Source organism: Hemicordylus capensis, chromosome 6 (genome assembly GCF_027244095.1).
Source record: "Hemicordylus capensis ecotype Gifberg chromosome 6, rHemCap1.1.pri, whole genome shotgun sequence".
In the NCBI taxonomy this organism is placed as follows: domain Eukaryota; kingdom Metazoa; phylum Chordata; class Lepidosauria; order Squamata; family Cordylidae; genus Hemicordylus; species Hemicordylus capensis.
This window is the reverse complement of record NC_069662.1, coordinates 21,532,928-21,554,369: the sequence shown is the minus strand read 5'-3', so window position 1 is coordinate 21,554,369 and position 21,442 is coordinate 21,532,928. Positions and strand designations below refer to the sequence as shown.

General features: G+C 50.1%; 1 protein-coding gene across 3 annotated transcripts; it reads right to left on the bottom strand.

Annotated features, from left to right (window-relative positions):
- Positions 1-443: 443 nt before the first annotated feature.
- On the bottom strand, positions 444-21,439 carry HSPBP1 (HSPA (Hsp70) binding protein 1). Of its 3 annotated transcripts, none has more exons than XM_053265763.1 (9): positions 21,293-21,439; positions 19,444-19,506; positions 18,606-18,775; positions 17,552-17,765; positions 13,044-13,268; positions 10,126-10,281; positions 9,530-9,626; positions 7,385-7,496; positions 444-1,538 (listed from the first exon to the last, which is right to left on the bottom strand). In XM_053265763.1, the coding sequence occupies exons 3-9, from the start codon at positions 18,732-18,734 to the stop codon at positions 1,461-1,463; spliced, it is 1,011 nt and encodes a 336-aa protein (XP_053121738.1). In that variant the 5' UTR covers positions 18,735-18,775; positions 19,444-19,506; positions 21,293-21,439; the 3' UTR covers positions 444-1,460. The 3 variants fall into 3 exon arrangements, with proteins under 3 accessions (XP_053121738.1, XP_053121739.1, XP_053121740.1); XM_053265764.1 differs by having other exon boundaries at positions 19,444-19,530; positions 21,293-21,372; XM_053265765.1 differs by lacking the exon at positions 21,293-21,439 and adding an exon at positions 20,074-20,536.
- Positions 21,440-21,442: the final 3 nt, after the last annotated feature.

The following is a 21,442-nucleotide window of genomic DNA, read 5'->3' as shown; positions in this document are numbered from 1 at the left end:
CCGTCACCCAGCTGCCAGGGACCCAAGGACAATTGTACCTACACCCACCATTTCTCTAAGCAGACTGAGAACAAGTCCCACAACCGTGACCACCACTCCATCCACACATCACCTCTAGGACAGAAATCTCAAATGGCAGCCCTCCAGTTGTCGGACTACATCTCCCACAATCCCCAGTCACAGAGGCCAATAGCCAGGCATGATGGGAGTTGTAGGCCAACATTTGCTGGAGGGCCATATTTTGAGACCCCTGTTCTAAGCTAATAGCTGGGGCAGCTGTTGATTCAGAGGGTGGATTTTGGTGCTGGGCTTTGGCTCCCTGTTCTACCATGTCTCCTCTTTGTGGGTGGGGTGGGGTGTGCTGAGGGGAGTGGAGCGTTTCTTTTGTGTGTGTCTAAGTCAAGACAGATAACAGCTGGAAGAGAAAATAAGAATTGCCAGACTTGTCACCCAAACCAGAAACTTTTTTTTTAAAGCAGAAAACACAGTAGAAGTGAAACACAGTGGTGGAAGACACAAACTGTTGGGATACACTGCCGAGATGTGCACAATCTGAGGTTCACGCACAGGATCGGCACCAAATTGGGCTGAACCAGTTTGGTGCTGGCCGGGTGGGGTGGGGTGGGAGAGGCGGAGAGCAGGAATAGGCCTACTGTACTCCCTTTCAAAGGTCCCACTGGCCTCTCCCCCCACCCCCGCAATCTGGCGTCAAACTGGTTTGGCACCGAACTGAGGTTTGTGCACACGCCTAATCCTAAGCTGACAGAAGGGGAAAAATCAAAGAAAAAGCAAAACATCACTTCCAATAGAGGCTTCTGGCTGGATACCATTTCCCTTGTCTGGAACATTTAGCAGTGGGCACGTTAGCAGGCTCTGCATGCACGCCAAAGCCTCAGCCACTCTCAAAGGATGCTTCCCAATTTGTCAATCTGCTACTCAGTGCTCTGTGAAACAGCCAATTCCCAGCTGTTTCAGGTCTGGAAGGAAATTCTGTATCATTTACTTCCCGGCTGGGCAAACTAAAAGGCCCTCCAGCCTCCCACATATAAGGATCCCATCTTGGAAAACAGGCAGGGTGCTCATTACAAGAAGTAGGCTTCGTTTCCCAATTCAATGTGTGCATTTTAGGGATACTCAGAATTCTGGCTTGTGGGGCGACTTGAAGGTAAAGTGTGTGTGTCTGACGGTGGGGGGGCGGGGTAGGGGTGAGTGGAGGAATTGTTCTGCAGGACGATGATGAGGAAGTTACGCAGGAACAGCTTATGAAAGCGTCTTCCTGCTGATCACAAGGCTAACAAGCTGGATATCTCGTTACAAAGACATCTTCTATTACTCCAGCCTGCTGCCAGGTCAGCAAGTGGAGGATAAACATGGTTGTTTCCATGAAGTGTCTCCAGCTGAAGTGGTTCCAAGTGCAAGCATGAACTCCAACCGTGTTGGGCGCAGCATGGGAAGCCACGTTACCGGTCCATGCTGTTTTCATCAGACTGATTGTAGAAGCAAAGGCGCAACAACGTCTCACAGAATTCGAGCTCCTCCTTTAAAAAGAAGGAAAGAAAAGTTATTACAACTTTACTTGGTTGTCAATAAACACTTGGAATAATGAAGGTCTCCTGATCCGAAGTCACCCAAAGAATTTGGCTTGCTAAAGATCTTTGGTCTTTAGGTTACAATCTAAAATTCAGCACAGGGGATAGAACAGAAGCAAATGGGGGAAATGGAAGAAGGGGGAAACAAGGGGAAGTATGCATTTCTGCCAGTTACGTGTACTTTGTTACAGCAGGATATGATCTAAGGCAGGGTTTCTCAACCTTGGGCCCCCAGGTGTCGATGGACTACAATTCCCATCATCCCCAGCCATGTCCACTGTGGTTGGGGATGATGGGAGTTGTAGTCCATCGACATCTGGGGGCCCAAGGTTAAGAAACCCTGATCTAAGGGATTGTGGCAAATGCTTTATAGATTCCATTCTACCCAAAGAAAAGTTCTGTGTCAAACTCCAAAGCAGTGTGTTTGCCTTACAAACCATCCTTACATCTCACTGTGATATCCAAGGTTATTATTAATATTTATACACCTCTTTTCAAGAACGAAGCTCTCAAAGCAGTTCATATAGCAAAAGGAACAAGAAGATGGCTCCCTGTCTTAAAGCGGGGGTGGTGGTGGTGTCACACTCTAAAAGACACACCAGCAACAACCATGGGAGAGAGGCTATGCTGGCAGTATAAGCTTGTATATGCTGAGTATATGCTTGCTCAGTTAGCAGGGCGTTGCTAGTCTTCCAGAGACAATTCATGTGCCGATACAGCCCCCTCACAGGACTGTACCACTGTTCCCTCTAAGGCGTGTGCGTACATGCGCTCAGAAGTTTTTTGATGTCCGCTCAGTTAGTTTTAGAACCTGGTCCGGTTGAATCAGGAAGGCCCCATTCTGAATGGATGTGTGCACACGCTGCCTTGATACTGCCGCCCAGAACAAAACTCATTCCGCACACAGGTGAAAAAAATTAGAGGGACCACTGGACTGTACCATCTCAGAATGTCTCTCTCGTTCCTCCCATGCTAAAAGTCACTTGCATGATGTAGCTTAGCCTCCTGGAAAAGGAAAGATTGTGCCGTCGAGTTGGTGTTGACTCCTGGCGACCACAGGGAGCCCTGTGGTTTTTCTTTGGTAGAATAAAGGAAGGGTTTACCATTGCCTCCTCCCACGCAGTCTGAGATGATGCCTTTCAGCACCTTCCTATATCGCTGCTGCCCAATATAGGTGTTTCCCATAGTCTGGGAAATGTACCAGTGGGGATTCGAACCGACAGCCTCTTGCTCTCTAGACAAGTTGCTTCCCTGCTACGCCATTAGGTGACTTAGCCTCCCAGACATGTTCATTTTCCAAAATGTAAACTCCTCCCATACAGGCATTCTAGAAGTGGTGGTACAGTCCCTTGAAAACAATACAAATGGTATAACTATCAGGTCTGAATGGTGCCCTAGGAACATAGGAAGCTGCCATATACTGAGTCAGACCATTGGTCTATCTAGCTCAGTATTGTCTACATAGACTGGCAGCAGCTTCTCCAAGGTTGCAGGCAGGAATCTCTCTCAGCCCTATCTTGGACATGCCAGGGAGGGAACTTGGAACCTTCTGCTCTTCCCAGAGCGGCTCCATCCCCTGAGGGGAATATCTTGCAGTGCTCACACGTCAAGTCTTCCATTCATATGCAACCAGGGCAGACCCTGCTTAGCTATGGGGACAAGTCATGCCTATTACCACAAGACCAGCTGTCCTCTGTTGGCAAGAGCTCAGAGAAGAATGCTCAGTGGCTGTACTGGCTGCACTTCATAGGAACACAGGAAGCTGCCTTATACAAAGTCAGATCATTGGTCCATCATCTAGCGCAGTATTGTTTACACTGATTGGCCGAGAGTCTCCAAAATTTCAGGCAGGGGTCTCTCCCATTTATACCTGGAAATGGCAGGGAGTGAACCTGGGACCTTCTACATACTCTTCCACTGAGCTATGGTCCCATCCCCTCAGGGGAATATCTTGCAGTGCTCACATGTGCTCTCCCATCCAAATGCAAACCAAGGCAGACCCTGCTTCGCAAAGAGGACAACTCAGCATGAACTTCCCCTATGAAATGGAAGGCTGTCATTGTCCCTGGCTCTTTTTTCAACCCTCTGTCTATTTCTATACATAGGGGAGGAGTATTCGTATCTGAACCACCTTAAGTGGCGCAGTGGGGAAACACTTGACTAACAAGCAGAAGGTTGCCAGTTTGAATCCCCGCTGGTATGTTTCCCAGACTATGGGAAACGCCTAGATCAGGCAGCAGCGATATAGGAAGATGCTGAAAGTCATCATCTCCTACTGCGTGGGAGGTGACAATGGTAAACCCCTCCTGTATTCTACCAAAGACAACCACAGGGCTCTGTGGGCGCCAGGAGTCGAAATCGACTTGATGGCACACTTTACCTCTATTCACATCTGAACACCCACCCTCCACAGTCTGAAACAATACAAGCAGGAGCGGCACCATATTATTCTGCTGACCACATCAGCTCACCTTAGCGTGGCAAATGGATGGGTTACCGAAACTACCCCCTCCGTTTGCATTTCAAGCTCTGGCCAGGGAGCAACACGCAGGAAAGAATGCATCTTCAAGCCACTCCTTCAAGGGAGAAGAGCTGGTCTAGGGGTGGGAGTGGGGAGCTGGTCTCCTGGCAGCAAGCATTAATTGTCCCCTTTGCTAAGCAGGGCCCCTCTTGGTTTGCATTTGGATGGTTGACTACGTGTGAGCACTGTCTGCTGTAAGATATTCCCATTAGGGAAAATCACACCAGAGCCAGCGTGCTGTAGTGGTTAGAGTGCTGGACTAGGACCGGGGAGACCCCAGTTCAAATTCCCATTCAGCCATGATACTAGCTGGGTGACTCTGGGCCAGTCACTTCACTCTCAGCCTAACCTACTTCACAGGGTTGTTGTGAGGAGGAACTTAAGTATGCAGTACACCGCTCTGGGCTCCTTGGAGGAAGAGCAGGATATAAAATGTAAATAACAACAAAATGAGGGGATGGGATCATAGCTCAATGGTAGGGCATCTGCTTTTAATGCAGGCTGTCCCACGTTCTCTCCCTGGCATCTCCAGGTAGGTCTGGGAGAGACTCCTGCCTGTAACCTTGGAGAGCCACTGCCAGTCAGGGTAGACAATACGGAGCTGGATGGTCCACGGGTCGGACTCGGCAGAAGGCAGCTCCCTGTATTCGCCCCAGCATTCTTGTTGAAACTTGCTGATTTAACGAGGAGCACAGCCGGAGTGGGGGGGGGGAGGCCTTGGGAGGCAGCCCAGCGAAGGCGCTCCCCACCCTCCCCATATTTACTACATTACGCCAATTGTTTAATTAGCAAGCTCAGTGCAACTTAATTGCTATGTTCAGAGAAAACTGCCGCCGCTGCTAACAGCAGGGACAGGAGTGCATCCGCTCAGAGTAAACATAACCCGAGCCCATCGACAGGAAATGAGAGCAACGTCTCCCCTTCGCCCCAGCCCAAAATCAAGCGTGAGAGGAGCGCTTGGGAGGAAGGGCGACATCAGCAGATGACTAAGCTCTGAAATGAAGGCAGCAGGACCCGCTCCAGCAGTCTGCGGCAAGGAAGCTCTCTCAGTCACCTGTGGCCGGGCAGGCTCATTCTTCCCTTGCGTCAAGTGCCGACAGAAACCATTTTGGCAGGAAAAGGCTAGACCCTGAGCTTCCTGTATGAAGTGGTAAGCGACTATTAGCCAAGGTTCCTCATGCATATAGAGTGGTGGTGCTCTGTCCCCGGCATCTCTATGGCAAAAACTCCACATGCCTTGCACTAGGAGGTATAATGGTGACCCATTCAGGGCACTTTCAAGGGTAACAGAATCACTCGTGTTACCACTTTTTCAACGACTATAACCATAGACAAATTTTCAAGTGAATACTGCATATAGCCACTGGCAAAAGGAGCTTTCCCACTATAAAGCCGTATTCCCCCCCCGCCCCGCAACCCTTAAACATTATAGTGTCTGAAACTTGCAAAATACCTCAGTAACAGAATTGGAAACAATGTCCAAAAAATACTGATTCCGTTGCCAAACTTATTTTGCATGTTTCAGACATTATCTGTAATATTTAAGGGCTTTGTTAAAAAATACGGCCTTATAGGAGGATATGTTCTCTTGCCAGTGGGTATATATAATATCAACTTGGAAATTTGCATATCACTGAAAAAGTGGTGACATGTCTGATTCCGTTACCCTTGGTATTGCCCTTCAATTTAATACTCAAAATGCCATAAAGAACTTAAGTCCTGCTGAACCACACTGCAGCCTATCTAGTCCAGCATCCTGTTTCCCACAGTGGCCTACCAAATGCCTCTGGGAAGTCCCCAAGCAGGAGATGAAGACATGCTCCCCTCATCTGCCATTGCTCCCCTGCACCTAGTACTTGGAGGCATACTGTCTCTGAACCTGGAGGCAGCATATAGCCATTAAGACTAGTAGCCATTGCTAGATTTGTTATCCATGAATTTGTCTAATCCCCTTTTAAAGCTGTCTAAGCTAATGGACATAACTACATCTTGTGGCAGTAAGTTCCACAGCTTAATTATGCAATGTGTGAAGAACCATTTCCCTGGATAACCCCTGGTTCTAGTGGTGTGTGTGTGTGTGAGAGAGAGAGAGACTATGTGCAATTTAAATGTATTCAGTGTTTTTAAAAAACATCTTAAAACACACCTTTTTAAGGAGGCTTTTCAATATCATTAGTATTGTGTTATATCTGGTAGGTTCTTTAGCTTTTTATAATTTTCAGTTTTAATTTGAACCTAATAATAGTTTTTAATCTGACTTTTTAAAAAAAAAATAATGATTTTATTACTTGTATCTGTGTCTATCGTATTGTTGTAAGCCACCCCGAGCAGTATTGCCCTGGAGGGGCGGGGTATAAATATTTTAAATAAATAACAAATAACAATAACAATTGGAGAGGAGAGCTGGTCTTGTGGTAGCAAGCATGACTTTTCCCCATAGCTAAGCAGGGTCTGCCCTGGTTGCATATGAATGGGAGACTTGATGTGTGAGCACTGTAAGATATTCCCCTCAGGGGATGGAGCCGCTCTGGGAAGAGCAGAAGGTTTCAAGTTCCCTCTCTGGCTTCTCCAAGATAGGGCTGAGAGAGATTCCTGCCTGCAACCTTGGAGAAGCCGCTGCCAGTCTGTGAAGACAATACTGAGCTAGATAGACCAATGGTCTGACTCAGTTATATGGCAGTTTCCTATGTTCCTAATAATAATTTTGCATTGTGACCAGACTTTAGCAACATACTGAAATGAAAAATCCAACTGGTTAGTGCCATGTGCCTTAAGACAGGGAGTTGCCAACCTTGAACCACCAGATGTTGCTGGACTACAACTCCTATCAGCCATCTGGGGATGCAAGGTTGGCAATCCCTGCCTTGAGGCATAGATAATAAGGTGCTCAGTGCCCCCTAGTGCCCAGGAAACCAAAGGGACAGTGTGAAGCATAACAAGCTCTCACTGGTCCGAGGAGGCAAGGCTGCTTGGATTTCATAATCCGCAGGACCAGGAGGGATTTGAGCATTCAGAGATCTCAGCTTTCTTTAAAACAAAAACAAAACCCTAGTAATTGTGGAGAAGTGCTTCAATGTGTCCCCATACCCAGCCTTGCCTTCCTTCCCTGACACCCCCTCTCATTTGCCAAAACGACCCAAAGAAGCCAAAGACTGTGTTTTCATGATTGCAGAATTTAAGTTTCCTGGTCTGAAAACTCAGTGATGGCCCAGAGAGGAAATGGTCCCCTCACGGAGTGAGGTGGGGTGGGGAAAGGAACTCATTGGCAACCTACCTGGAATTCTTCCTGATCCTTTATTAGCTGACATCGCTCTTTTAACAGGTCCTCGAGTGCCAGTTCTGGCTCTTGACATTCTCGCACACCCTGAGGAAAATCTGTGACCAGGCTGGGGAAAGAGGGTTGCACCAAAGAGAGGAAGGAAGTGGAGATGAGAGGTGGTCAGGGAAGGTCTGGCCAGCACCACCACCAGCTCCCCATCCCATAATCAATGCCGCTGCCTTTGGTAATGCCACATGGGCCCAATCTGGGGTTTGGTGGTCGATCTGAATTCCTGAGAACAACCAGACACACACACACACACACACACACACACACACACACACACACACACACCCTAGCCTTTGTGATTGCTGAATGTATAATATCTATATATTTAATTCTCTTGGGACATGCATACCCAGGATTTGGCGGCGGAACTCTCACGACATGCTGCGAGAGTTCCGAAGTGAGGACTGAGGAGAAGAGGGGGAAGAAAGTGCCGGCGGGTGGAGGAATGGGGAGAGAAAAGTGGCGGCGGGCAGCAGGAGAGAAAGGCTGTGGTGGGGGGGTGGGGCGAGAGAAAGGTGGCGGAGGAGGGAAGGCGGAGGGGGGGGGAGAAAAGCAGCGGTGGCGGCAGGCGGATGGGAGGGAGAAAAAACGGCGGTGGTGGGGCCCTTCTTGGCCGCCTGCCGCGGCTCTGTGTGTGGGGAGGAATGGGAGGGGAGGAGGGCTGGAGAGCGTGGGGCCGGAGGGAAGGGGAAGAGAGGAGAGACCGGGGCAGGAGGAAGAGGGAGGGGGAAACAGCCGGCCCCAAAGTGCCACACAGATGGTCTGTGCGGGGTTGGCTAGTATATTTTAAGCCCTGATGGAGCAGAGCAAAAGTTTATCTGGTCCAGCACCCTGTTTTCCCCAGAAGCCAATCAGAAGCTTCTGAGCAACCCCGCAAGCAGGACAGGAAGGCAACTGCCCTCCCCAGCAGCTAGCGTTCAGTGGCACACCGCCTCGGAACACAGACGGGGCGGCTCTCCCATGAGGCACTCTGAGATGACAGCCTCAGGCAATGGGTGCACCAAGGGACCGCGAATGAGGTCACCCCACCTCTGCAGCTGCCCCTCCCTCGTTTCTGCCGCTGCCTTCTCCAGGCCTCTTCCTCCTCACTAGCTCCAATGCTGCCCCTCTTCCTCCTCGCCAGCCTCGCCTTCCGGGCACGCTCGGCCCTCCAGCCTGTGCAGCTGCTTCCGACTGCAGGCCAGCCAGGCAGCATGCATCCAGTGGCAGCACTGTCCACCGGCCTCTCCTTGCTGCCACTGCTCCAGCACTAGTTCCCTCCCGCTGTCTCTCCAGCACCAAGCTTGTCTGCTCCCAAAATGGAGGCAACAAAGGGGACAAGCTTTGTGCTAGAGCAATGGTTCCCGACCAGGGTTCCGCCAGATGTTGCCTCACTACAACTCCCACCAAACCCCAGCCACAATAAACACTGTAGCTGGGAGTGATGGGAGTTGTAGTTCAGCAACATCTGGAGGAACCCTGGTTGGGAACCCTACTGTGCGAGAGAGATAGTGGGAGAGAAAGAGAAAGTTGGTGCTGGAGCAGCAGCAAGATACAGACAGGCCGGCAGCTGAAGTTGGGCACACACAGACACAAGCCTGACTGGCTTGCAACTGCAAGCAGCGGCATAGGCTGGAAGAGGAGTCTGGCGAGCGGGAATATCTGCCCCGCCATTGACCGAGATTCCATTAGCAGGAACTAGAGACAGGTCCTTTTTGGTTGTGGCCCCTCTGCTCTGGAACAGCCTCCTGCACTGTGCTCTCCCTATCAGGGTATTGTTAGGTTTTTTCAGTTTTATTGTCTTTTTTATTTATTTTAATTTTACATTTTATATCCCGCTTTTCCTCCAAGGAGCCCAGAGCAGTGGACTACATACTTCAGTTTCTCCTCACAACAACTTTGTGAAGTAGGTTAGGCTGAGAGAGAAGTGACTGGCCCAGAGTCACCCAGAAAGTCTCATGGTTGAATGGGGATTTGAACTCGGGTCTCCCCGGTCCTAGTCCAGCACTCTAACCACTACACCACGCTGGCTCTCTTTGTGGGTCTCCTGGGGCAGTACTGCACTGCAGTGGTGAGGTGGGGGAGGACAAATATTCTAAATAAATAAAATACCTGCACAATGCTCCCAAGACATGTTCGTGGAAGGTGCTATGTTCAGACCGGGCCAAGGCCACCAGCTGCTGGACCATCCCCATGGAACACAGGGTCTCTGTGGGGAGAAAGAGACATAAGCAGGGGGTGTAGCCTCTTGAGCAAATCTGACAAGCAGCGTGGGTCTTTAGAGGGAGGTTACTGCTTCCCACTCCCTAGAAGGACCAGGACTCGGAACAGCACACTCTCCTCTAACACGGGGTTTCCAAAATGGTTTAATCAATATAGTTCAGAGCAGGGGCAGGCAAACGTGGCCCTCTAGCTGTTATTGAACTACAACTCCCATAACTCCCAGCCACAATTTATGGGAATAAAGCAGCTTCCCGTGTTCCTCTCCAGGTGGTGTAAGGCAGGGATTCTCAACGTTGGGTCCCCAGATGTTATTGGACTTCAAATCCCATAATCCCCAGCCCCAGTGGCCTTTGGTTGAGGATTATGGGAGTTGGTCCAATAACATCTGGGGACCCAACATTGAGAAGAACCCCTGGTGTAAGGGTCAGCCAGGCTCCAAGGTGAGAACATGCAAAGGACAACCAACCAGAAAAGATTCTTCTTACCTTTCTGCTCTGGGTGGCTTATGAGAAGGCTCTGTAGAAGGAAGGCGGATTTCACCTTCAGCTTCTGAATGCTGCTTTGCATGGCCCTCATGAGAACCGAGAAGCCGTCGAGACGGAGGAATTGCAGCAGGCCAGCTTCCTGAGCTCTTACCAAACCTGGCAGCAAAGTGAGGCAGAGTGAGAGAGGGGGAAAAACGAGAACTGGAAGAGGGTCAGTGAGTAAACACAGGCCACAGAGCAGCCAATGAGGTCCTGCAAGCAGAGGGTGGGGCCTGGATATGTAGGTTCATGCCCCACCTCTATCAGACACCCAGTGATCCTGGTTTATTTTTCCCTTGGTTTGAGGGCAATAATAGCTAGGAACCCCTACTAACTTGGCAAAGAAGCACCTTTTAATGTGGTGATTATCTTTATTTAGAAGGGGGAGAGTAACTGGCCCTCTCCACCCCCAGCACAGTACTTCCAGTGACTGTTGCTGGTGTCTATCTTATGTTTCGTTTTAGAATATGAGCCCTTTGGGGACAGGGAGCCATCTTATTTATTTATTTCTCTGTGTAAACTGCCCTGAGCCATTTTTGGAAGGGCGGTATAGAAATCAAATGAATGAATGAATGAATGAATAAACAAACATAGGCAGCTGCCATATACTGAGTCAGACCATTGGTCCATCTAGCTCAGTACTGCCTACACAGACTGGCAGCAGCTTCTCCAAGGTTGCAGGCAGGAGTCTCTCTCAGCCCTATCTTGAATATGCCAGGGAGGGAACCTGGAACCTTCTGCATTCAGATGCTCTTCCCAGAGCGGCCCCATCCCCTAAGGGGAATTTCTTACAGAGCTCACATGTAGTCTCCCATTCAAATGCAACCAGAGTCGACCCTGCTTAGCAACAGGAACAATTCATGCTTGCTACCACAAGACTTGCTCTCAGTTCTTGAGTTTGGACATAACATGGGAATTGTGGTTCGCTTCAGAGATAACGTGCATTAGAAGGACTCCATCGTCTCCTGTTGTATCTGGACTGGATCACAGACTCTGCAACTGACATCCTGACTAATGGTGCGCTTGCTAGGATGTGGTACTAGCATAAAGCTGCTGTGCTAAGTCTGGTGCTTGGAATCCAAGCTAATGCAAACATGGTGCACAACCTGCGACAGGCCTCATAAGTTTTAAGGGGAACCTTTACGCAACAGCACAGTTTCGAAAAGTCCTGTGCCTCTGCACAGCTCCACAACCTTTTGGCACCAGCACAGCCTTGCTTGTGGCACAACTGCACCATTGGTCTGGATGTCGGCTGGTGTGTGATCTTTGGCACTAGGTATGTTCAAGTGGCGGATACTGCTTCTGACTTTGCCAAGGAGTCAACCAACTACCAGGGATAATGAACCAATAACAATGTTGGGCCGGTTCAGATTAACACAACTCTTTGCACACGATAACATCGGGGTTGTGCTGAGAACACGGCACCCGCCCTGACATCATGGCTAGATGTGCTGACGCCCTTACAGCACATCCTTAAATCATGTTCATCCAAATCGCCTTTCTACAAAACCCAGGCCTTAGTAACCCCAGGGTCCTACTATATATATATAAGGCGGCTTTAGACGTCACGCAGAACATCAGTTATTTATTTATTATTTATGCGATTTCTATACTGCCCTTCCAAAAACGGCTCAGGGCGGTTTACACAGAGAAATAATAAATAAATAAGATAAGATGGATCCCTGTCCCCAAAGGGCTCACAATCTAGAAAGAAACATAAGATAGACACCAGCAACAGTCACTGGAGGTACTGTGCTGGGGGTGGATAGGGCCAGTTACTCTCCCCCTGCTCAATAAAGAGAATCACCACATTAAAAGGTGCCTCTTTGCCCAGTTAGCAGGAGTTAGCAGTTGAAGCTGAGTTCTGTGCAACCTCCCTCACTCCCCCACACGAGTGCCCACCTCTCCTGCTGGGACTGGTCACAATGTCCAAACCCACCAATCATGACTTAAACTAACCTATTTGCTTTAGAGAACCCGAGATCCAAACCTCAGGGCTGAAGCGAGGTTCAGATCTTGGGTTCTCTGAAACAAAGAAGTTTGGGTAAGCTGAGACTGGTGGGTTCAGACATTACAAAACAATCTTGGCATATCCTAACCTACAAGGGAAATTTGGCATTTGTGAGAGGAAAGAAAGTGGAATGGGCACTCTGAAGGAGGTGGCACAGAGCTCGGCTTCAACCGAGGATCTGTGCAACATCCGAAGCTGCTCTGCATATAGGGCCACCATGGGGTTACTAAGGCTCCAGATCTGGAACAGACGACCTCTTCTCTTGCAACCAGTGTTCCCTCTGACAGAGATTCCCAGACGCTGTTGGCTACAGCTCCCAGCATCCCCAGCTGCAATGGCCTTTGGCGGGGGATTATGGGAGTCAACAATATCAGGGAATCCCTGTGACAGGGAAAACTGCTTGTAACCAAGGAGTACCACTGGAATTGTCAAAACAACTGCACATGTAATTTTGTACTGTGATTATTACAGGGATATTAGACTTAAATTAATTGCCCCACTTCTGGACAATTTCCTGGGTCACAGTGATGATTTTTATCTACATTTTTTGCTTTCTAATTTTAATTTCGAGATTTCGCATACCGTCGCCAGATCCTGTTGCATTATATGTAAAATCCATACTAAATTGATAGGAGGTCCAGATTTTATATGATGATTGTACTTATTAGTACCTATTTGTATCTGTATTTGTACTTGTATTGGTATCGGTATTCTGGTCTATGACCGAAATAAAGTTTCGTTTCGATTTGATTCGATGGAGTACCACTGAGCTTGAATCCATATCCAAAAAAATGGTTCAGATAATTTTTCCCCCCAGCAGAGAGGAAAGAAATCCAAGCCTGAAATCTACGGATGCCACTGCACTCACAGGAGACTGCAAAGAGCGCCTTGATCCGGACAGCTTCACTCAGATCGTGATCCAGTAGCCGCAACAGTTTCCTCATGCAGCCCAGGGCCAGGGCCTGCTCCTGCACCTTGGGGACATTCTGGGCACAGGTGCCCACCAGGTGGGCAGCTCGCCAGCGCAGTCCCGCCTCCTCGTGCTCCAGGTATCGGTGTGCCAACAGCCGCATGCCGTCCAGTTTGCAGAAATCTAGAGGGAAAGCAGAGAGGGGAAAGCGAAGGGAGTGAAACGGGCAACCCCACCTGAGCAGTGGAATATCTGGCAATTTCGCCCTCTCCAACAGCATAAACTGTGACCTGCCAGAGCAGGGGTTCTTAAGCTGGGTGGGGTCCATGAACCTCTGGGGGGTTCTATAGGGCTGGTCCTTGTGATCTGTGGGAAACTCCACTGCACTGAATTCGGTTTGCTGCCTGGGGAGCTGGAATAAAGCTGTTTATTATCTGACTTATATTTCTATACTGCCCCATATAAGATCTCTGGGAGATTTACAATTAAAACCTAAAATCATATAAAACAAAGGAAAATAACCATCAAGAAAAATGTAACACATTATTAACTACTAGTATTTTTAAGCCCGTTTAAATAACGGGCTCTAGTGGGGGGTGGGGGGGTTACTTTAAGAGCGGCGGGAGGGTTTACTTACCCCTCCCGCCACTTTCCTGATCTGCTGCCCGTAATTCTTAGATTAATTGGGGCGGCAGGACACCAGCAGCCCCCGCCGCATGACCAGATTAGGGGCCACATCGGCCCAAACTAAGGCCGCCGCCGCCCGCCCTCCCTCCCTCCCTCCCTCCCGAGTCCTCACCAGTCCACTCCACAATAAGCCCCCTTCAGTCGGGCCAATCAGGGCCCCGCAATTCTAAAAGGAGAGGAGCTCGCAAACAGAGCTCCTCTCTCTGCAATGTCCCGGCCCGAACTGGGGCTTTGGGCGCAAAGGACGCCTGGGAGTTCCGACGTTCCCAGGTGTCCTTTGCGCCCAAAGCCCCAGTTCGGGCCGGGACCTTGCAGAGAGAGGAGCTCTGTTTGCGAGCTCCTCTCCTTTTAGAATTGCGGGGCCCTGATCGGCCCGTCTGAAGGGGGCTTATTGTGGAGTGGACTGGTGAGGACTCGGGCGGCTGGGAGGGAGGGCGGGTGGGCGGGTGGCGGCGGCCATCGGCAATGCCTCCCTGCGGCCGGTCCGGGTGCGCCGTCGCTGCCTCTGGGCTCCCGGTCGGGTGGTGAGTGCCGGCCCTGCCGCCATCAGTGCCGCCCGCACCCGCCGTCTTCCCCTTGGCCCCGGCGTCCAACTTTCCCGGCCCCGGTGTCCTCTTCCCTCCCGCCTCCCAGAGTGCTGCCCAGAGTGCCGTCCCCGCCGGCCAGATTGCTGCCCACCCGGCCCTGGTGTCCTCTTCCCTCCCACCTCCCAGAGTGCTGGCCGGCAGCAATAGAACCGGCCAGCATGGCCGCCTGGTGTCGGCAGTCGTGTCTCCCTGGGCTGTTCTGGGCATGCGCGAAGCGAGACATGGGAGACACAGACGCAGACCCCAACGTTCTAAAGGCACGGACACACACTTAGCCTTTTATTATAGAGGAAAAGCCTGAAAAAATAGGTGCGTTTTAAAAAGTTGCTTAAAAACAACCAGAAATGGGTGTGTGTTAGGCTTGAGCCCGGAACGGCTCAGCCACGTTTCAGCGGCGGTGGGAGTGGCTCCTTAAGGGAGGGGGAGGGTGCATTGGAAGTAGTGGCTGCGCGTGCGCCCACTGGTACTTCCAGCGACTTATGGAGACAAAAGGGGGAAGGGGCGGCAGGGAGGTACACTGCCGCCCCATGGGTTTCGGTAAAAACGGAGCGCCGGTAGGGGAAAAGTGGCAGGAGGGATAAGTACACCCTCCCCCACCCTTAAAGGAACCACCCCCACCACCCCCGGCTGAAAGCTAAAACGGCCTCGGATTCCGAAATGTTTTGGAGGCCTCTATAATGGCCTCTGAAACATTTCGGACTCAAGCCGTGTGTGTCTGTGTGTGTGTGTGTCTGTGTTCGTTCTGCTTTCATTTGGGAGTGTGTTCCTGAGCACACTCTGGAGTGCACAGGGCAGCCCTAAAGAAGGCCATTTTGGTTTCGCTACCCAATGAGCCAGTGGTAGCGGACCTCCGCTGATGATCTTAATAGGTGGCAGGGTCCATGAAGAAAATAATGGTCCTGAATACTTATTTTTTCTAGAGCTTTATGAAGATGTATTATATAAATGGGGTGGTGGTCCAACCTGAGGTTTGGGGAGAGGGTCTGTAGGGGCAAAAAAAGAAGTCTTTCTTCTGCATAAGCGCCCCTGCTTATGGAGAGGTCCACCTGCAGTTGCCACCGGCTTGTCCGGTGGCAACTTGTGGCCAGGCCTTCTCTATAGCCACCGCTGAGCTCTGGAACACGCTCCCTGCTGAAGTAAGAGGCTTAACAGCTCTAGTGGTCATGAGGAAGGCCTTAAAGACGCACCCGTTCAACCAGGCTTTTGGCTGACGTTTCAACCGTTTTTAACCATTTGGATTATTTTTAACCATTCAAGTCACTTTTAACAATGGTTATTTTTGTTTGTTTGTTTATGTTTTTTTTAAAACTTTATGTGAACCACCATGAGATTTTATAAATTTGGCAGTATAAAAACCCAATCAATCAATCAATCAATCAATCAAGGTTAAGAACCCCTGGGCTGCAGTCACAAAGAAACATGCAGTCACAAAGAAACCTGTCTTGGGATTTCCTGACAAAACAGAGTAAGAACTGCCCCAGCTAGGGACAGAGTACAGAGTGACATGCAAACACATCCAGTCACATTTCCCTTGGGAAGTGCTGATAGTGACCATGGGCCATCTCCTTCCTGTCCTCAGACAGCCTGGCTCGCTTGCATGAGTCATCCCCAAGCTATTTGCTGAATAATCACCCTTCTGCAAAACACACACTCTCTCTCTCTCTCTCTCTCTGTGCCTGCAGCACTCTGCATTCTGAGCTGGGAAGGTCGATCAGGCGGTTTGTAGTGGGGCAGCTGTGTCCCAGCAACAGGGAGGGCTGGACAGCTTTGGGGTCCTCACCAGCTCTGGGATTTATGGCCCAAATAACTCCCCTACACGTGTTCTTTCCTTACTATGGGGATTCTCAAATTTGAGTCCCCGGAAAACATTGGACTACACCTCCCATCATCCCCAGCCACAACGGCCAAAGGCTTGGAATGATGGGAGTTGCAGTCCAATGACGTCTGAGAGCACAAGTTTGAGAAGCCCCACCTTACCGGATTAGAATTTCTCAAAGAATAAGAATATCCGCTTGTAAGTCTGACCTGGCTTGATCCCTGGGTTGTTTTTTCTCTCTTCAAGGGTCACCTGATGAGAGGTTAAGATCTGACAATGTTAATGGTTCCTTGAAGGGATCTGATTGGTTCCCTGAGCAGGCAGTTCAGTTGTGGTGGAGGCGTCAGAGAGCGTTTGGCAGATCGCATGTGAGAAACAACCATCGGGCCGTTCTAGATGTAGTGACAGAGAGAGCTGTGAGGGGGCTGAAGATGAAGCACCCCAGGGGTAAGATTTACTGCCTTGAAGGAGTGCCTGCCTGCCTGCCTCCACTTACATTCTGCTTGTATATCTCTATCTCTCTATCTAAAGGCTTAGGTGGTACGTGGCACATCTTGCGAGAGCTTGTGGTCTCCTCTTGTGAGACTTCTGGAGGTTCCCGGAGCACATGCGTGCAGGAGGAGGAGGGAGAGCCCTGGGTGGACTCCATGGTGCTGCTCCCTGCCTGCAGCTGTCCACGTGTTGGGGGCAGTGAAGGATGCAGGCCAGCCTCCTCCCACCTGCTGCCGCTGCCTTCGAGGCCATGGGCCTGGCCCGTGCTTGCTCGCCCACCTGCTAGGCTCCGGCCCGGAGGGAGGAGCTGAGAGGACAAGGGAGGGAGGGAGGAGCCGTGCAGGCCAGAATGGAGAAACAAAAGTTCTCAAAGTGGTTTACACAGGTGGCTCCCTATCCCCAAAGGGCTCACAATCTAAACAAGCAACATAAGGTAGACACCAGCAACAACTACGGGACGGAAGCTGTACTGGGGCTGGATTGGAATAGTTCCTCTCCCCGCTGCTAAATATACGAGAATCGCCACTTTAAAAGGTGCCTCTTTGCTCAGTTAGCAGGGGTAGCCAGGGCGTGTGCTGTCATTCATACAAAAACATGTACATGTGTACAGACGTTTGTAGCTCATATAATTTAATGCCTGAATAGGGCTTCAGTCTATTCATCTGAAATGAAGCTTCAGGACACAGAACTTTTTTTTTAAAAACCCAACATTTTTATCCCTTCGTCACTTTAAATTTTGGCCAATCTTTTGTTAACTACTTTCCCCAAGCTAAATTACCTTCCATGTAGCCTACTGGCTCTTCTGCATGTACGTGCATGTGCACATGTGCACATATGCACACATGCGCAAGCGTGCACACGCACTAATACGAGCATGCATATACCTGAAGCATTATCCAAGTTCTCACAGAGCTCTGCCAGGCAGTCCAACGCCCCCTCTCTCTGTCGGAGATCTGAACGGGCTTCCTCTGAGCTCTCCCCACATTCCGCTCCAGGGGTTTCCACCTCTAGCATCTGCAGACATTCTTTCATCTGTTCTATCTCGTCCTGCTGTCCCCGGAACGCCTCAACCATTGCCTCCTGTAACCACTGCCTCCGCTGAGGAAGTGACCGTTGGAAGTGGGAGGAAGAGGAAAGAAAAACAGACTGGTCAGGAGCCTATACACACAGGACACCTCTTCTTGTGCAGAATCAGACCATGGGTCCATCTAGCTCAGGCCTGCTCAACTTTGGCCTTCTTCCCAGCTGCTTTTGGACAACAACTCCCATAATCCCCAGCCACAGTGGCCAATATCCAGGGATTATGGGAGTTGCAGGCCAACATCTGCAGGAGGGCTGAAGTTGAGCAGCCCTGATCTAGCTCCTACTGTCCGCATTCTGACTAGCAGCAGATCTCTGGGGTTTCAGGGAGGGCTCTTTCCCTGCCCTATCCAAAAGTGGCAGAGACTAAACCTGGAATTACCGGCATGTAAAGCAGGCGCTTTAACACTGAGCTACAATTTTTGTGCACTTAAGTTTCCCCCTCTGTGGTGAATAGCAGGTAGGTAGGTATTGCGAGTAGATGGTAGCAGCCTACTGTGAATCCCCTACAGTCAAGGAGTGACTGAACTCCCCTCCCCACCTCCTCCTCTGGCTCTGGTAGGAGCTATGACAACTCAGCACCACACATATCTCCTCCCTAGAGGTCTTGTTTCCTCTGCCACTTTTGGCTCCCAACGCAAATGACAAAAGACCTGCCTCTCTCCTGACCGCTGTCCGTGTGCCAGAAAAGGAGAGGGGATTGGTGGCAATCACAAATAACGGCTGGCTAGTCAGCTAAGCCTAAATTTGTGGATCTCTGAATTCAACCCTTCGGTGTGCAAGTCCTCACACCCTCCAGGCCCAGCGATCTGACTCCGCCCGCCCACCCCACCACCCTCTGTGAGCCAAGCTGTGCACCTCATCAGACATGGGTTCCACTGGCGCGGGTTCAGCATTCCCTGCAGTGACAGCCATTTGTAGTAGGCCCTGGAGGTTGCGGGGATGTTCACGGGGCGGCTGGTTCCCACCAGTGCCTCCTTCAGCCATGGTTGGGGAACGCAGGTCCAGTCAGGAGGCAACGCAAGAGGCTATCAAGGAAAATCACAGCGGGATGAGCATCTCAAGAACTTAGTTGCACCCTCCTCAAGTAAATGCAGTGCCCCTCCATTCCTAGAGGATCTGGATGTCTTGATGGCTCCAGATGTCACCCTTTCCCCACTGAGTGACCCAAAGTATGTATTTTTTATTATGCCATAGCACTCTGGATCGTTCGCGGTTAAAGCAGACCTAAATCTAGAACTCCACCTTAAACCAGGGGTTCTCAAACTTGTGGCTGGGAATGATGTGAGTTGTAATCCAAAAGCATCTGGGGACCGACACTTGAGAACCCCTGCCTAAACCAAGCTAATCTGGGGCAACTGAGGAAGGGGAATTTAGGAAGCTGCCATATACTGAGTCAGACCATTGATCTATCTAGCTCAATATCGTCTTCACAGACTGGCAGCGGCTTCTCCGCTGCAGGCAGGAATCTCTCACAGCCCGATCTTGGAGAAGCTAGGGAGAGAACTTGAAACTATACTCCCAGGGGGAGAATATAGAGACAATGGAAATGGCCACAAAGATAACCTGTTCTCTTAGTCATCTAGTTCTCCACTTGGGACCCAGGAATTCTGGTGGCATCCCTCTCACTAGAGGCCAGTCAGCCATGCCCACCAGTACCCACTGCAAGCTATTTCTCCTCTGTTGAAGGCCTTACCCAGAACTTGGAGTGGGGTGGAGGTCTTTTTCACTGAGGTGATGGTTTGGGAGAGGACACTGCCTACAAGCAAAACAGAAGAAAAGTCTGCAAGCGATACAGGAGAAATGAAAGATTAACGAGAAAAGGCAAGAGAAATTCTTATGGAAAATGTATAACCTGAACAAATGGATACACACAGACAGTGTTCCCTCTAAGGTGGGTGCTCGTGCCTGAGCTCACAAGTTTTTCTTATGTCTGCTCCGTTAATTTTAGATCCCACTCAGGTTGAATTCAGAATTCCATTCTGAATGCATGTATGCACACACTGCCTTGTATGCACACATTCATTCTGCACACAGCAGGAAAAAAATTAGAGAACACACTGCACACAGAGCAGTGTGCCCTCTACCACGCATATGTTCCCTCTACCACGCACATGTACACATGCAGACAATTTTTTACTCCGTTAATTTTAGCTCCTGCTCAGATTGAATCAGGAAGGCCCCATTCTGAATGCACTATGTGCGCACACACTACCTCGATACTGCCACCCAGAACAAAACCCATTCCACACACGAATGAAATTTTTTTAGACGGAATACGGACACAGATGCTTGTATACAAGAACAGTTAATGTTGATTAGTTACCTCTTGACAGTCCTTAACCACCCTGTGGTGTTTACAATCAAGGTATGCGGCTTAATTTGAGGCTAAAACAATAAGGATTCCTCGTGCCCCTTGAAAACTACAAAAGGTACTGTAGCATAAGCTATATAATAGCAGCATAACTCCTCTGAAAAACTATTGTTAGCCACTCAGGAACTGTGGGGTGTGTGTGAGAATGATAATCCATAGAAGTGATTTCTCTATATTTTTGCTTCCCCTCCCTTTGTTTCTTCCTCCATTTCCTCAGTTTCTGCCAGGGGTCAAACCTCTCCCCTACCCACCAAATAACAGCAACACCTTTCTTTTCCCTGTAGGGTTACTGCCAGGTCAAGAAAAAGAAAAGCCAGCCTGGCCTGCTCCTGTCCCTTTAAGAAAGGTTTGCTATGCAGTGATTCTGAGATTCTCAATCTTGGGTCCACAGAGGTTCTTGGACTACAACTCCCATCCCACCCCTGCTAACTGGGCAAAGAGCCACCTTTTACCGTGGTGATTCTCTTTATTTAGCAGGGGGAGAGTAACTGGCCCTCTCCACCCCCAGCACAGTACTTCCAGTGACTGTTGCTGGTGTCTATCTTATGTTTCGTTTTAGAATATGAGCCCTTTGGGGACAGGGAGCCATCTTATTTGTTTATTGTTTCTCTTTGTAAACCACCCTGAGCTATTTTGGAAGGGCGGTGTAGAAATCGAAATCATCATCCTCACCCCCAGCCACAATGGTCAAAGGCCACACTGCAGCGGGGGATAACAGGGGCTGCAGCCCAACATCTGGGAACCCAAGGCTGGGCATGCCTTTAGGGATCAGCAGGCGAAGCGTTTCCAGGCAAGGTTTCAAAGCAAACAAGATCACCTGCTAGTTGCGGCAGGTCAAGAGAAAGCTGTGGGGAGCCCGCGATTCAAACTCCCCCATCCAGGACTCCCCCTGCATTCTTTCTCCCTACAACCCACCACCCCACATAAACACATTTATTCCCCCACTCCCTAATAGTTTAGGGGGGTCCCCCATTCCTGTCTTTTCCTCCTCGAAGCCCCATGCGCCCTAGGATATGGCCCCTTCCAGTCCCCCCCCCCCCGCAGATCCTCTTCTTCTTTCTCCATTAGCGTTTCCTTGCTCTCACCCTGTGGTGCTTTTTTCTACCTCTTCTCCCGCACCCATGAATCCCCTCCCCTCCACCCCAGCCCTGATCTTTCCAGCCACGCTCACCCTGAAAACAGAAAATCTCCTTCCGATTCCGAGACAGGCTCTACGAGCTGCCATCTGCAACAACCACGTGGAAAGGAAAGGGAGGAGAATGCCAGAGGTGGAGGAACCGGGGGCCCCTGGTGGCGAATGGAGGGAACTGCATAACAGCGG